Consider the following 17412-nt stretch of genomic DNA (forward strand, 5'->3'; position numbering starts at 1 on the left):
ACAAGTCGAATTTACATGATTGAATTACGAATAGGATTTCGTCGAACCAGTTGTTATTGCTAAGTCTTCCTTCAATGTCCTCCCGATCATCATGAACGCCGGGAATTTCATCGCCAGTTTCCTCTACTTGTCCTGCTTCGGGCTCGAACTGGTAAGGCCGTATTCCATTTCCAGCTGCCTGAACTTCACCTCCCGCGACTATGTTATCCGACAATTCTCCATCTGATTCAGACCAAAATTCTTCATTTATCTCACACTCACTGTCGCTACCAGATGTCAAAGTCCATGTCATCCATTATTCAAAACCAAATGTTTGATTTTTTTAAAGCAGAAATGAAGAAGCGTTTGAGTCAACCAATCGAATGTGGAAACACATAGGAAGCCAATACAATCACGTAGACCACCAACCCAAGTAATTTATGTGCAGCCTTTGTTGTTCTGGAGATGATGTCATGTGGGTTACATGTCGTTCAGTAGATTTCGGCAGAATTTTTAGGGGTGTTCCCGAAGAGGTTTGTTTTTTTTAATTTTACATTTTACAGAACGAGTATTGTGAAAAAACTGTCAGATCAGAAATCATGATGAAAAACTCCTATAGGACGTGTGTATATATATGTATATATATATATATATATATATATATATATATATATATATATATATATATATATATATATATATATATATATATATATATGCATATATGCAATTTCAGTACTTTTGAGTGTCATGGGACCTTTAATATATCCTTTTAAATCAGAAAATAACTAGAAGGGCACTTGGTAGAGCACATACCTCTGTCACGTGTAATGCCTGATCCACAAGAATATATCGGGCCCAATACATTTTTGAAATATCATGCTATATAATCGTTTAGTGTTTACCTCTCAATGGTGAAGAATCACTTTAAAAATTAAATATATCTCGTATCCATATCCGGATTCGGATCTTCACCAAAATCGAATCAATTTGTCGTGGTCACACACCCAACTGTCCACCACGTTTCATCCAAATCTGTCCACAACTTTTTGAGATATCGTGCCATGTATTAGTTTAGCCTGATCTCTCAATTGCGAAGAATCACTTAAAAAATCCGAGGAGTCGGATCTGGATCTTCACCGAAATCTAATATTTGGTATTGTAGCCTTTGGACAAAATGACTACAGTCAAGCACTTCTTATAGCCATGAATGAGCTTCCTACACCTCCCTACTGGCAGTTCGTCCCACTCTTATTGTGCAAACTGCTCCAGTTCTCCCAGATTTGAAGTGCCTTCCCTCAACTGCTGTTTTCAGATCTCCCCACAGGTGTTCAATGCGATTTAGATCTGGACTCATTGCTGGCCACTTCAGAGCGGTCCAATGTTTTGTCTTGAACCATTCCTGGGTGATCTTTGAAGTGTGCTTGTGGTCATTGTCATGCTGCAAGACCCATGACCTTGAACGGAGACCCAGCATTCTGACACTGGGTTGAACGTTGTGCTCCAAAATGCCTTCGTAATCTCCTGATTTTATGATGCAATGCACACATTCAAGGCACCCAGTGCCAGAGGCAGCACAGCAACCTGTGCTGTTTCTGAAACATTTTCTGAAAAGCATTTCTGAAACTCCAACATGTTTGACTGGAGGGAGGGTGTTCTTTTCTTAAAGGCTTCATTTTGTTTTCTGTTAACATAGAGATGATGTTCTTCACCAAAAAGCTCCAATTTGGTCTCATCTGTCCACAGGACATTCTCTCAGAAGGATTTTGACTTGCTCAAGTGTGTTTTGACAAACTCCAGTCAGGCTTTCTTCTGTATCTCAGCAGAAGAATCCCTTTGCATTTCCTACCATATAATCCTCTTTCATCGAGTTGGCGACGGAAGGTTGCGATTTGAAACTGTCGTACCTTGTGTCTGAAGGTCAGCTTGAATCTGTTTGTCAGTTGATCGAAGTGCTTTCTCCACTATTTGAACAATCCTTCGCTGCAATCTTCAATCAAGTTTACTCTTCCAGCTACGTCCAGAGAGGTTGGCTACAGTTCCATGGGTCTTAAACTTTCTAATATTTCATACGGTGGACACAGGAACATCAAGGTGTCTTGTAATCAAACTCGTAACCTTGAGATTGTCCCAACTTGGCTACAGTCTTGTGTCTGACCTTCTCAGACAATTCTCTGGTTTTCTTTCTTTTATCCGTGCTAATTGCGGTACACAGGTTAAGTCAGGACAGGTATGGGAGCATGCGCCGGAGCAGTATGTTGCTGCATCCACTTTCCATCGGTACTCCAGGGGCCTCCATCTGGCCATCCCCCAGGCAGATGCCTGACCCATCACCATCTTGAGATGCTGATCAACCTGCTGTAACCATGAGGCACGTGGTCGGCTGATTGGCCTCCTCCACTCATGAGGCTCCCTCGTTGAGAGAATTTGGTGAGCAGGAGCAGCATCAATAAAACGAGTCACATGTCCTTACAGCCGCAACTGATACTCACGGACTATGCAGGTAATACATCTCATTTGAGTGTCTCTCGGCAAGCTCTCGTTGGACACAAAGTCTGACTCGCGAAAGCCAAGGATTCTCCGAAGAGACCTGGTACCAAAGGAATTAAGTCTCTGTCTCAGATCCCTGGTCAGATTCCAAGTCTCACGTCTGTAGAGCAAGACTAGAAGCACCAAGGACCTGAAGACTCGGACTTTCATCGTCCTGCGCAGGTACCAACAGTGCCACGCCCCATAATCCAGTGAATCCATAACTCTCCAGGCCCGACACAGAGGTCTGTTGACCTCTGGCTCACAACCAGCAGAGACATGAATATCACTGCCAAGGGAAGTGAATCTCTCCGTGACCTCAACATCCTCACCACAAACAGGTACAGACAGGATAGCAGTATCGAAGATGTCATTCAAAGCCTGGATCCTAGTTTTGACGCAGGAAACCCGTAATTCCAGCGGCTCGGACTCCTCATTCAGCACCTTGAGGGCCTCCAAAAGGATATCCAGAATCTCCGCAAAGATGTATGCATCATCTGCGAAATCAAATCAGTGATCTTGACTACACCGCAGCTTGATCATTCTGACATCCTCGGAATCCAGTCCGTGCAAGCGCTGAAAAGAATGGGGGCCAGTACACACCCCCTGACAAACTCCAGTAACAACTGGAAATGAGTTGGAGATAGATAGTATCACCACATCTCTCAGCACTATCAGTTCCAGAGTATTGTTTAGACATCAGATTGATCAGTTTTGGTGGCACCTCATGAAGACCAAGAATCCTCCAGAGGGCATCCTGATTCACTGAATCAAATGCTTCATAGAGATCAAGATTGTTCGCAAGCAGCTCCTCCTGAAACTCTCGTCTGTGTTTGGTGAGGACCCTAAGGACAAACATACGGTCAATCATTGACCTCTTCGGTGGAAAGACTGACTGCTCTGGGTGATGTTGCTCAAGCAGATGGTGGTGACCCTATTGAGAATTTAAAAACCTTGCCCAGCACTGAAAGCAGCATCACCCCTCGGTAGTTGTTGCAGTCTTGGCAATCGCCCTTCCCTTTCCAGAGAGGGATAACAAGGCCCCTCTCCCAGTCAGTTGGGATGATGCCTGTGTTCCAGGCAGAGCACAGAAGTGCATGCAATGACATGAGTACAGCATTTCCACCAGTCTTGAGAAACTCAGTATGGATGCCACAGATCACAGAAGCTTTACCCCCATTTCAACCGGTTCACCGCAGAATGCATTACCACAAACGAAGGTGGATCACAGTTGATTGGAGGGTCAGCAATAGGGATAGTGACACCCCTGATATCTAACTCTATTTCAGAAAATTAGGTAAATATACGAAACTATAATATATTCGTTGGACAACTGTCCACCCCCCTGAGTTAATACTTGGTGGAAGCACCTTTGACACCAATTACAGCTGGGAGTCTGTTGGGATAGGTCTCCACCAACTTTGCACACCTTGGTTGGGCAATATTTGCCCATTCTTCTGTACATAGCTGTTCAACCTCAGTCAAGTTGCATGGGGAATGTTGATGGACAGCAATCTTCAAGTCATGCCACAAATTTTTGATTGGATTTCAGTCTGGGCTCTGACTGGGTTACTCAAGGACATTTATCTTTTTGTTCATTAGCCACTCCAGTGTAGTTTCGGCTTTGTGTTTCGTATCGTTGTCATGCTGAAAGCTGAACTTCCATCCCCATTTCAGCTTTCTTGCAGAGGACAGCAGGTTTTCCCATGGGATGATTATTTTGCTCCATCCATTTTCCCTTCTATCCTGACAAGTGCCAAGTCCCTGCTGATGAGAAACATCCCCATAACATGATGGTGCCACCACCATGCTTCACAGTGTGATGGTGATCTTTTGGTAATGTGCTGTGCTGGGTTTGCACCAAACGTAACGTTTTGCATTTCGGTCAAAAAGTTCCCTCTTTTTTTTTCATCAGACTCCAAAACTTTTTGCCACATGGCTTCAGAATCTGCAGAGTCTTTTTCGCATACCTCAAATGGGACTCAAGGTGGTCTTTCTTGAGTAATGGCTTCCTTCTTGCCATCCTACTGTGCAGGCCAGACTTGTGGAGTGCTTGGCATGTTGTTGTCACATGCACACAGTGACCAGTCTTTGCCCTAAAGGCCTGTAGCTCTTTCAAACTTGCCATTGGCTTATTGGTGGCCTCTCTCTTCAGTCTCCTCCCTGCTTGGTCACCCAGTTTGGAGGGGCAGCCTGATCTAGGTTGGGTCTTGGTGATATCATATGCCTTCCACTTCTTAATAATCATCTTGACTGTGCTCGAAGGGTTAAATTGCATCAGTTGTGACAATAAATGTGAATTGTTGTTCTCACTTTGCCAGCTCGTTGAAAGAAGAAGCCATTTGCATTTTTTCTGCCTCCATCCCTACCCCGTTTAGAATCCCATGCAGGTATGGCCAACTTGCTAATATGGATAAAAGCCTAATCATAGCGTGTGATTCAAGCGAGCTTTGCTCGTTCTGCAGCATTTTCATGACGTTTAAAATTGTGTGGTATGGTATGGAGAAAGTGAATCGTTACTCTCATCTATCTCTGATATCTGGACCTCCATTTATTTTCAGACATCATCCTGAAAATACAAATAGGTTTCATTCACACGGTAATACCTGATCAAATATACGTGTGATGATACTCTTGAGGTGTGGCTGCTGTGTGTTCAACATGTAACATAACTCCTCACTTTGGGTGGTGATATGGTGATGTTTAGTTGAGTGAACACAAATGCAGATTGAATTATTAAAATATTTTGAGTTTGTTCAATGTTTATTGGCAAATAAAGTGAGACTGCAAAGTTTTTTTTCGTTTAAATATCCGTTTCATGTTTCATATGAATGCAAAAAAAATTTGAGCAACATTTTGGTTTCAATCTGATGTTTTTTCTTAGTTCCCCCCCCCCTCAACTTTGCATGGTGGAATATTTAACTTTGTGGGTGGTGGGGATACTTGACTGGTATGGACAGCAGTTGCATGTTGAAATTTGTTATGTTGATATATATTAAGACCACAAGATTAATAGTTTGGATTCCAAGCTTCTGAAAAACCAAACTCCTCTCAGGTGACTTAGAATGGTGGTAAAAACTTGGCTTGCTCATTCATCCTTTTAATAAGGGGATAATCTGCCTGTCCACCTTTTATTCTCTACATGCATTGCTATTCTACTTTTGGTGACTGTTTATGCCCTTTGGAATGGGCATAAAGTTTGGGATTGGCATTTTCATGCTCCCTGTTAAAAGACAGCTTCACCCAAACCGCTCCTTGGTGCATATAAAAAGGTTGGGACTATATCTAAAGTCGACCAACATTGTTTTAAAACTCATTTTGTGATGCTGTTGTAAATATTATCCACATTTTTATTTCCTCTTGGTTGTTTACACTCTATATATGCCACTTGTTCCAACACGCAGTTTGCCCTTTGTTTGTAGGTGAGACGAAAAGTGCTCGACATTGCTACACTGCATCTCGTAACAACATGTACATTAACAAGGACACAAAGGTGATATGTCAAGGTTTCACAGGAAAACAGGTATGTTGCCGATTCAAAATAACAGCTTATCACTTTGTGATTGGCTTGTATGCAATGATTGGTATCCTTATGGCAAAAAAAATTTTGTTACCGTTATTACTTGCTCTGAAAGTAATATAGTAATACCGTTACTGCATTACTTTGACAGCTGCCAGACATCACTTCACTTTTGAAATTCTATCAATTTTGTGCCATGACTGGTATGATTACAACTCCATGCGCATTTGTAAAAACTCTTATTTTTGGTTATTGTGTTATACCATCACCAGTAAGATACACACAGAGAAGTAAAACTATTTTTCTTCATACTAATATACTGTTACGGCTGTGGAAATTCGCAGAACACCATAAAGGTTCCTTACATTAGCTATGCCGGTAAGTGAGTGTTCAGATAGCTTTCCCCACCGTTGTTTAGAGGGAATTATTGGTGTTCACCGGGCTGCGACTCTTTGAGATAGGGTTTTTCTTTATCTATCGTTATTTTGAGCCACCATTGCAACAAACCTCCACGCCAACAACCGTTACCACCAACTATGCCACAATGCCAATCACGCTCACACCACCCCCACAACAACCACCACCATCTTCGCCACTATGCCCGCTTCCGAACGCCATCCTCCACGGACCAGGTTACGACGGTTTCCGCGTGGGAAACCGTCGAGAACGCAAGGAGGGAAACAACAAGGAAGTGCCTCGAATGCACGGATTTTTCTTCCGCCTGAATCCCCCGCGCTTGGTGTGAAGGAAAGGGGTGGGGCAGCTAGCTCCCTATTGGTGGATGCACGGCGTGAGGCGGTCGGGAGTAAGGAACGCCCCTTTTCGGGAAGCTTCTCGAAGGGAGGTGGAGCCAGAAGTGGGGTGTGGCGAAGGGCGGAGCCTCGCGTTTAAAGGGCGGACACGCACGAGGCTCGCGGGCTCTCGTTCTTGGTCTCGTGGTGCTGGTCACCCCTTGGGGCTTCGCTCTGCCTCTCTTCTTGGTTCATGCTCTCGCCCTGTGATTCATTACGCTTCTTCTTGGTTCATGCTCTCGCCCTGTGATCCATTACGCTTCTTCTTGGTTCATGCTCGAGGCTCGCCTCTTCTCTCTTCTCTTTTGGTTCCTGCGCTCGTGGCCCTGTGAGTGGCCAGTTGGTGGAGACACGGTCGGAAGGCGCAGCAGAGCCGGCTGTGGGGTGGACCTGCATGTCCAGACGAGGGGTGCCGGAGAGGGTTCGCCGGCCGAGTGGGAGGCCTGGAACCAGGCGCGACCACGCTGACAGTCGTGGGAGAGGGACTTGACGACCACTAAACACGGGGCAGGTAACCTGCACGGTCTCGTGGGCCTTTTCGGTCATCCACGGCCCACGACCATAAAGGTCTACGGACCCCGTCTACCCCGTTGCCTGTGAGGGGGGTTTTCTTTTGTTTTGGTATGCATGCTGTGGCGCCATGTTCCCTAAGCTAAAACCTGTGTAAGTGACTGTGCTTGTAAATAATAATTATAGTCGGTCGTATTGCTTTTGCATTCTATTTGTTGCTTGCATATTGCATGACTGCCCTTGCTTGTGTTGTGCTGTATCGTGAATAAATGTCCTTGTGTGCAATGTACCTTGTTCGTCGTGTCCTATTTCCCTTTTGAAAAGCCATCTTGCATCGTTGAATGTGTAGTGGGTTTTGAACGCCCGGTAAAGAGAATTGGATCCGTCGAGGTCGGCGATAACACCGCTCGGTTATCACTGTAGTACGGAACGGACTGCTTAAGCGGTTCGTGTCCCAGGCTGACCTGCGGCGTGGTGCAGCCCTTCGTTAGGCTACCCGTGTGGGTACTTGGGTATATCGACATTCGGCGATTCACCCTATTTCACGTGGGTTGAATGTGGACTGGGCTGTGGTGAGGTTAAACCCCCACCCGTGACTGGTTTCTGGCGGTAGTTCCAAGAGGGTCATGACTGAATTGTCCGTCCGGTGGGCGACGCGGTTGCGATTGGAGTTACGCGGCCGATTGCACGCCGGCGGGCGCGAATTCGTAACGATACATAATTTATTGTCTTTCTGTCTGTCTGACCATGACACATTTGGTCATTACTTATCCAATCGGAACCAAACTTGACAGGAGGACCGTGGGTCACATGATGTCGGTTGTAATGACTTGATTTCCTCCCCCATCCCCAAAGGGGTTTTCCGCCTTGGGCAAAATCCATGTTCAGGTGTACAGAGAGCTTATCGTGGCATTTTTCCAAGGCCGCTTCTCATAACAACAGTAACAAACAAGAGCAATCGGAGATTGCAGACCCTCACCAGGACTTGTCTTGTGTGACAAATAAATGGAAGGTTTTACTAAATGAAAGGTCGTTGATTGCAAATGAAAAGTCGAAATGGTATAGTTCTAAATGCATGACGGTCAAAGGTCTGAAAAGTTGTAAGGTCTAAAATTGGGCGAAAGGCTTGAAATGGTCTCAAGGATCTTAAAGGGTTTAATTTCAGGTCTAAAGGGTCAGAATTGTTTTAAGGGGTCTAAAGGGTCTTCAAACATATACAAGGTATCTACAGGGTATTGAAAGGTGTGAAGGTGAGAGAGGGGTCAAAGAGTCTAAATGGTAAATGGTCTTGGTGGGGGGGGGGGGAGGGGAGGGGAAAGAGCTCAAATGGTTTTAGGGTTTTCATGGTCTTCATGGTCTTTATGGGTATTTGGGTTGTTAGGGCTCTAAAGGGTCCAATGTAATTGTTGATACACACACTTGCACTCTGTGTGGACAGACAAACAAACGGACCCAGATGCAATACCCTCTCCTTTGGCGAGGGTAATCACACCAATGATAATAACATAATATTAATGTTATTACAAAATTATTAATACCAATAATGCACCTGTCCCCCCCCCCCCACCCTTTCCACAAGGGTTTTTTTTTTGTTCTTTTTGCTCCTTCGACAAATGCCGTATTAACGTGTACAAATAGCTTATCGTGGTGTTTCATAGTGTACTCCTACCAGAAGTAAAAATATTATACATCACAAACACCTATGAATACCTTTTTAAACAGTCGTTACTTGTTTAGCACAAAACTGAAAGGGAGGAAACCTGACATTCTTGAAGCATTATATCTGCTTAACACATCCCAAACAGATTAACGGACCCAAGCTTAAGGCCCGGTCACACCTTGACGTTTTAGCCAGCGATGGCAACGTATTAAAATGTATGTAAAACGCTGGCTTACGTTGAACTTTTGATGTTTTTTTTTTTTTCAAAGATTCGGACGTATTCATAGCGACTTGGTCTTATGTATAACGCATTGGTAACAGACACAGAACGTTTCGTTGTGTTATAGATAACTTTTACCAACGAATGCTGAACCTGTTGTCGGCCTACACAACCGATGCCCAACGATAGTCTAACTTAGGCATAGCGCGTTGCACGCATCTCCGACGATGTCGTGACGTAGCCTATTAAAAGGCTGACGCACAACGATTCGAATCATAACTGCTGTAGAAATGGAAGTGTCAACATCGCGGTCACACCTTGGCGATCTTGCCAGCGTATGCCGACCTAAGAAAAATGTGTCTAAAACGTTGGGGCACGTTAAATACGGTATGAGTAAGTTTGGTATACGTGAGTAGAACGCTAAAGTACGCTATCATACGTCGTAGTAAGTAGAGTACGTCAAGAAATTTTAAACATGTTCAAAATTTTACGACGTACTCGGCGTATGACACACGTTCCGCATGCGATGGGGATAAGTTTTACACACGATATGTGGATGCTTACACACGTCCACAAAGGCTACTTATAAGCTACTCATAAGTCGAAACACGTCGCGGTAATGTCTTTTTTACGCGAAACTTATTTCTAACTTATGTTTGACGTGCTTTGAACCAATTCTTTACGTAGTCCCAACACACATCGATGTATGTAGACGTATTCCAATGACGTCTTCCGGTCGACAAAAAAAATAAATTAACGTGTTTCTAGCTTACAACTGCCATATAAAGACGTGTTCCCAGCGGTTTTGGGAATTGGTATATAAAAATGCTGCTCATAAAAGGGGAACCCAACAGTGTTTTCGAGTCCTTTTTGAGTCGATGTCCATGTCAGCAGTAACAGTATCAGTATCAGTATAAGTATTAGTATTAGTAGTAGTTTGTTCATGTTGGCAGTGTGAGGGGGAGGGTGTGGGTTATGATGGATCGTCCTTGCGTCCGCGTGTCCACGGGTAGGAGACATCTTTTCACCATTGTTCGAAGTTCTTCGTGGCTAATTTTTTATGGGGCTTTTTCAACAATGAGCTATAGCTTGTTTTTACGATTTAGATCTATTCATAACGGGTTGGACAAATGCACAATGAACTAATAATGTGCATAGAGCGCTTTGATTACTTATAGATACGATATACCAACGAATAATTATCGTGAAGCCGGCGTTCACAAACTATGCCCAACGATAGCCTAACTTATCCATATCGTGCGGCAGTTTATCTTTGCCGGTGACGTAGGGTTTGCTATTCATAGGCTGCCACTCAACGATTTAAATGGCTGCATCTCCACTATTGAAAGTAGACGCTTGCGCTCAACAATTGGATTTTTTTTACACTCAACGAATTTTAAACGGTACCACTCAGATATTTTCATTGTTTATAATGAACGATTTAAATTGCTGTCACTCGCCTTTGTTTTTTGACGCTGGCGCTCGGAAATTTTAATCGTTTCTATTGAACGTGCTAAATCACTCAAACCCCACTATTGAAAGTAGACGCTTGCGCTCAACAATTGGATTTTTTTTACACTCAACGACTTTTAAACGGTACCACTCAGCTATTTTCATTGTTTACAATGAACGATTTAAATTGCTGTCACTCGCCTTTGTTTTTTGACGCTGGCGCTCGGAAATTTTAATCGTTTCTATTGAACGTACTAAATCACTGAAACCCCACTATTGAAAGTAGACGCTTGCGCTCAACAATTGGATTTTTTTTACACTCAACGACTTTTAAACGGTACCACTCAGCTATTTTCATTGTTTACAATGAACGATTTAAATTGCTGTCACTCGCCTTTGTTTTTTGACGCTGGGGTTTGGAAATTTGAAGCGTTTCTTCTGAACGTGTTAAAACGCTCAAACTCGACTATTTTAAATAGACGCTGCCGATGGACAATTGGAATCATAGCCAAGCTATACATCGAAGTGTGAACATCCTCGTCATGCCGAAGAAAGTTTGAAGAATGCTGCAAATAAGTGCCCTAGCCGTGGCGGTGGACGCTGACGCAAGGACGATCCATTATACCGACGTCTTTCAGCATATATATATATATATATATATATATATATATATATATATATATATATATATATATATATATATATATATATATATATATATATATATATATGCCTTTCTTTCAGCCGACGTCTTTCAGCCTATGAGTAACTTAAAAGTAACGTCTGTCGATGTGTGGCAACGATCGCGTAACGTGCCAACAACACGTTAATCATAGATTAGAAATAAGTTTCGGGTTTGCTAAACATTACCTCGGCGTGTCTCAACTTATGATTAACTTACAAGTAGCATGTGTTGACGTCTGTCAACGATCGCAGACCGTGCATACAACTTGTGGCCAGCGTAGCGGAACGTGTGAGTCATACGCCGGCATACGTCGTGAAATTTCAAGCATGAAAAAATTTGAGGACAACCAAAAAGTACAACGTTTAAAGCCAACGTACACGACGTATGGCAGTATTTTTCAGCATGCTCTCAATGTTATCAAAACTTACCCATAACGTATTCAACGTGTGCCAGCGTTTTAGAAAAAAAATTCAAAAATCGGCATACGTTGGCTAAAACGTCAAGGTGTGACCGGGCCTTTAGATCTACTATAAAATCGATGTACCCCAGAGCAGAGAATAACATGACCCTTCCTGCCACTTCCATAGGGAATTGGTGTACTAGTTTTATAAATAAAATGATTTCTTTCTAGTTACTCTCGTAATACCCGTGGGTGAAATTCTTCCGTATGTCTACGGCAATCTTTATTTTTGTAATGACCCATATGGAGTGTTCCGTATTTTCATCGCCAGAAACGCATGCCATGACTATGGGGAATTGAGTTGCTATTCCGATGTGCTGATTCGTTTTTTTTGTAACCCCATTTCATCCAGATGGGGTACAATGCTAACGTATCATGGCCACAATTATGTGAATTTCTCCCATGGTAGTTTTTTTTATGAGGTATTTTTGTCGAAGTTAGCCGGGTACAAAAGTTTGCAAGCATGTTACCGGGATTAGACGTCTGCCAGGCAGGAGACGGTCTGTCTATGTTGGTAAATACGGTGTTGCGGTTCTGTACAACCGGAAACTCCTCTGAGGCAATGGCACCCAACATATAGCAATCCTAAGATGGTTATCTCATTCGTATTTGTTGAGTTAGCCATTTCCATATGTCCATTGGGTAAATGGGAAAGATGCATTGCGTAGGGCTTTTCGTTGGGTCTTCAATCCTTTGTTCTTTCATTTATTCCATCTCTTTACTTTAATTTATCTCGTACACAAACTATGCAAGCACGCATGCAGATAGGTAACAATACCAAGAGCTTGAGAAGACACAGCTGAAGCTCATTTGCATACACGTGCCATTTTCCGCTCAAACTGCCCGCCAGAACTCAACTGACGCCTCACTTCAGACCATTATTATGCTCACTACAATGCTACAACGCTACCATAACCACTCTAAACACCTTCTAAAAATCCCCACAACAACCTACGACCATCTACCCCAACCTCTTTTCCACAAACGCCACAACGCTTTCCTCAACTCCCTATAACTGCCACAACTGCCATCAACCCCCCCCCCCCCCCCGGACGCTCACCACAATCTCTGAGAGTGCTGAAGGAATGAGGACAATGAAAATCGGGTATATCGTTGTTTAACTCGAGACTCAAGCATTCGCTGGGGTACATTCGAGGACATGCGGATACCTCCACGGTCTCACCAAATAACCACGCTCGAATGGAGTCCAGCACACGTTCCGGGCCGGAGAGCGCTCCCGAAGACCCTCTCCCAATGTTAATTACGAAGCTCCAACACATGGCTAAGCTCAAGGACAACTGAATCCATTTTCATTTCTGAAGCTTGGTGGGGCATGGCAATTGCATGGGGTGACTGGATGCGCCTATGGGGGAGCTCGGGACCCCCTACAGGATCTTTGATCTAATGTTTTTTTTTGCTCCTCCCTTGCTCAGGCTCCATAAAAAGGGAGCAATTAATCTCTCTGTCTCTCTTTGTCTCGAAAGAGAGACAGAGACAGTCGACAACATGTGCCCAGTTCAACAGTCGACAGAGGGCACTGTTTCACGCGGTTAAATTAATGGCATAAGCGGTCGATTAGCGACCTGCTGCGCAATGAACTTATTTGTGTGTGACGGCCTCGATTCCCGGTGAGTCCGGGGAGAAACCAGGGATTTCCCCTCCCTCGTAGTACCTCCGTGACCCTGATGCCACAACAACGGAATTGGCTTCCCTTTGTTGGCTTTTTGTTTTGTTTTGTTTTGTTGTTTTTTTAGGGCTGGAATCGCACTTTGGGCTCAGTTAATCCCTGGGGAGCGATCTCCAGAATATACTTGTCAAGTTTGGTTCAGATATGTCCACTAATAACCGAGAAGTAACAATTTTAAGAAAATGGTCCGAAAGGGCCGTTTCCAGGCCCAAAAGGCCGGAATCGTACTTTGGGCTCAGATAATGCCTGCAGAATGGTCTCTAGAATATACCTGTCAAGTTTGGTTCGGTTCCGTTCACTAATAACCGAGAAATATAATTTTAAGAAAATGGGCCATTCCTTGGCCTGAAGGGCCACAATCGCACTTTGGGCTCAGTTAATACCTGCGCATATGTGTCCAGTATATGCCTGTCAATTTTCATTGAATTCTGTTCCCGAATAATGGAAAAATAGACGTTCAAAAGAACTGTACACAAGAAAAGAGACCCCGTGGGTGGGGTCTTCCACCCCATGGGGTAAAAATGGCAATAGCAAACCACCCATTCATAACCCTTGCAAAAAACTGCTTTGGTAGCACCTGGGCATCGATAATGGTTTGACGTGAGGACCACTCTTGAGTGCTGTTTTGGGGCCATGCCTGGCTATGGTGCCTGTGCGGACCCCAGAAGGTAACCACCCAAACAGGTGGTTCAGTAGCCTGTCTCTGAGACTCCAGCACAGCCAGCATGTTTAAAAAAAATTTTTGGTCATTATTGTAAAATCCAACATTCGGAATTTATTGTGTCAACCAATTATATTGCCTGCATGAGAGGCAGAATGCTGTTGAAAGGTTTTCAAAACAAACACCTGATAAAACACATCCTTGGAAGCGCACTTCACAAGATATGATCAGGGGCTGACTGGATAGCTCCCAAGGGAGTATTCTTGGTCACACTCACGTTTGTTTTAAATAAACATGTTGATTGTTTGAGAAACTGCTTAACTTTGACGAATAGATTTGAAATTAGAACAATTGTTTGTCTGCAGTTGTTTGTAAAATAATTGGATGAACTTTTCATAAGTAGTGATGTGGATTTTTTAAACCCACCTTGTTGTGATCGTTGTCCTCCTGAAGGATTCTAACTGGCAGATTGTGGAATCCTATTTGACTTCAGACAGAGTTTAACGTTTGTCCGATTTGATTATAAAATCCTACAAAAACCCTATCGACACTGATAAAACTGATGTCCACACAAGTCCTTCCTTGTGAAACAATTTATTTCCTAATTATACACCATACACTTCTCACCCTTGTACAATGAACTTAAGAATCCCCATTTGATTGCAATATTATTTGGTTCTATTTCATTTATTCTTACTTTAGTTAACAGTTAGACCAACCTGATTCAATTCACTTCTACATCACATCAGAGAGTTTTATTCTAACTTTGTACTTGGTCAGTTCCAAGGAGTACAAGCCACTGAGAAACTATACTTCCTCACGTGCTTGCACTGAAAACAATTTTAGATTTCAAAGCATTTTATACTTTCGTGAGAGAGAGGTTGGGGGATATTCACCCAGACTGTAGACGTGTCCTTTAGACGAAAAGCCACTTCGTACATTTCTAAGCAAAGGTTCATTTATTAGCTCGGTCACTCTGCTCCAGAACAACACATTTCTTATCATTTAGGGCAAAAGTCTTTTGGCCAGAAATGACAGCCAATTCAACTTGCAGCATAAAAGTTACATTTCTGAAACTCCATTTGTTGCAATTTAAAATACATTAATATAAAATTTCCCCCCACACTAACCAAGAATGTCCTGTATTAAATGTTGAAGAAGCAAGATATTGAGGAGATGAGGGAGGAGGAAGTAGGAGGACGATGACTATCGCAATTCTCAAATGTTCTCATTAATTTTTTTCAAACTGAAGCATCTCACCTGAATAAAGGAGCATTGTGTAAAAGGCAAAATAATTGGATGTTCTTTATTGATTGGAACTTTTGCCAAAGAGTTTAAAATGCAGTTGAATGGAATGTTTTAATGGTTTGCAAACCTTCACATAAAAAACAGTTGGCTATTTTATCATATATTTTCTCCAAAGAGATATGTTGTCCTTCATATTCCAATTAAGAGAGATTGGCTGGCAGATTCTGTGGTTTTCTTTCCTAACTAAAACAGTGCATGGCGGTTTGTTGCTGTGGTATCCTTTGTTTGGTCTGAGACTTTGAGTGTTGCCATGTTTTTTTTTGTAATTATTTTAAAAGAAAACATTAGGCTTTTAATGTGTCAACCAATTAAAAAGCTTATATTTGACAAGGTTGGCATCTCTTCTAAAAGCGTTATGCTTTATCACAGTTCATGCTGTTACAGATCCAGGGTTCGAGTTTGGCCACGAAGGGAAGCTTTCAGGTTCCTCCAGAACTATCCTGAGGCTATCGGGCACAAATAAGTTTGTGCTCCGGCGGATTGCTTAGCAACCATGAGTGCCAATTAGTACTGCCAATCCTGCGGGGTTACACCACCTTGCAATACTTTGCATGTGGATGGCTGCACCAAGGGGGTGGGGGGGGAGGGGGGGAGTCTCGTGCCCTCGATGCGGACTCTAATTACTCACCGGATCAGGTGTAGCCGACCGGAGCTGCGAGTACTCACCAGCTAATGAGCAAATTACGTGGGGCAGAACTTTCGGGTATACTGTGAGCAGACTGTGCTGGACCAATAGGGAAAAGATGCTGCGAGCTAAGTACATTTATAACACAGGTTTATTATTAACAAGGGAATGCAAATATTTATAAAGGACAGTGCAGAATTATCCCGATATAACAAACTTACACACTCTTAACTGGTACCAAGATGGACGCCATCAGAAACAAACCCTGGGGAAAGTTAGAGAGCAAGAGAGAGAGAGAGAAAAAGTACGAGGTGTTGGCGACCTCTTTTATACCTGGCACGGCCGACTGGCCCACGCTTCCCAGCTGCTTATGAGGGTGAGGATGGGAGGAAAACTGAGGATGTCTAAGGTGTGTGGTCAGAAGAGGTGCAATGAAATGCAGTTGAGGTGCAGAGAAGGAAAAATGGAAAGGTACGTGTGTATGGGGTCATTCTGAAAGGAACGGTTGTTTGGGACTTGCCCTCGTTGATTGCAATGTTGCATCCACAGCAGATAAGAGACAGAACGTGTGAGAAGATAGCTTAATAATGACATGTGAGGAATTCTAAATGTAACTGTTTCAGATTGCTCTAATAGAAGCGCTCAGCATGACGTCTGGGTTGCTTACTTGTAGGTTGTTTTAAGAATTTCTTCTTGGTAACCTTGCATAGTATTGTGATACCCATATTGTGTTAGTGTAATTTAGGTTATTTTGGTGTGATATGCAATGCTATATGTATAGAAAGATGCCATCTTCCTCCCATCCCCCGCCCTCCACCCCCCCTCCCAAATCAACCCCTTTCCGCCAGTGTGTGTCAAAAACTACCATCCATTGACAACCTTTTTTAAGGTTCTTCCTTCTGTAATCTGTCCTAAATGTTATTTCATGTGTGCTGACAGGCTGTCGGCACAAGCATAGGCAGGAAAACATCGACCACAACCATCCCGATCGACCCCGCACCACCGTGGGGAAGGGTCGGCCCACTTATAGACTGAGCTGCAGGCTAATAGCGGCTCAGCAGGGAGGGACTGACTGAGCCTCGACTGAGGGCGGGGGTTATTTCTACACAAGGATTTGTCGCAACTCCACGGGGCCAGATTCATGCCGAGCTTACAGAGAATCCTGCACTTGAACTGCATCGGGGTCTCCTCGAAACAAGCCTTGCCTAACGCAACCTGACAGCCACACGCCGAGCAGACCGCGCCCACCCTTCTTCATTCCAGCTTTAGTCTGTGGCACAAACTGACTGCCAAGCCGTGTCTCCAGCGGACTAGGCTGCATCCCA

General features: G+C 43.6%; 1 protein-coding gene across 3 annotated transcripts in view; it reads left to right on the forward strand.

Annotated features, from left to right (window-relative positions):
- The window catches only part of SUCLG1 (succinate-CoA ligase GDP/ADP-forming subunit alpha), a 46491-nt gene that overhangs the window by 14108 nt on the left and 14971 nt on the right, over nucleotides 1-17412 (forward strand). For all 3 annotated transcript variants that reach the window (XM_085848428.1, XM_085848429.1, XM_085848427.1), the window contains exon 2: nucleotides 5931-6031. In XM_085848428.1, coding sequence (XP_085704554.1) covers nucleotides 5931-6031 — 101 coding nt within the window. The remainder of the gene's footprint in view (nucleotides 1-5930; nucleotides 6032-17412) is intronic.

This window comes from Eptatretus burgeri, chromosome 12 (genome assembly GCF_056783735.1).
Source record: "Eptatretus burgeri isolate ZD-2024b chromosome 12, Ebu_testis_v1, whole genome shotgun sequence".
Taxonomy (NCBI): Eukaryota; Metazoa; Chordata; class Myxini; order Myxiniformes; family Myxinidae; genus Eptatretus; species Eptatretus burgeri.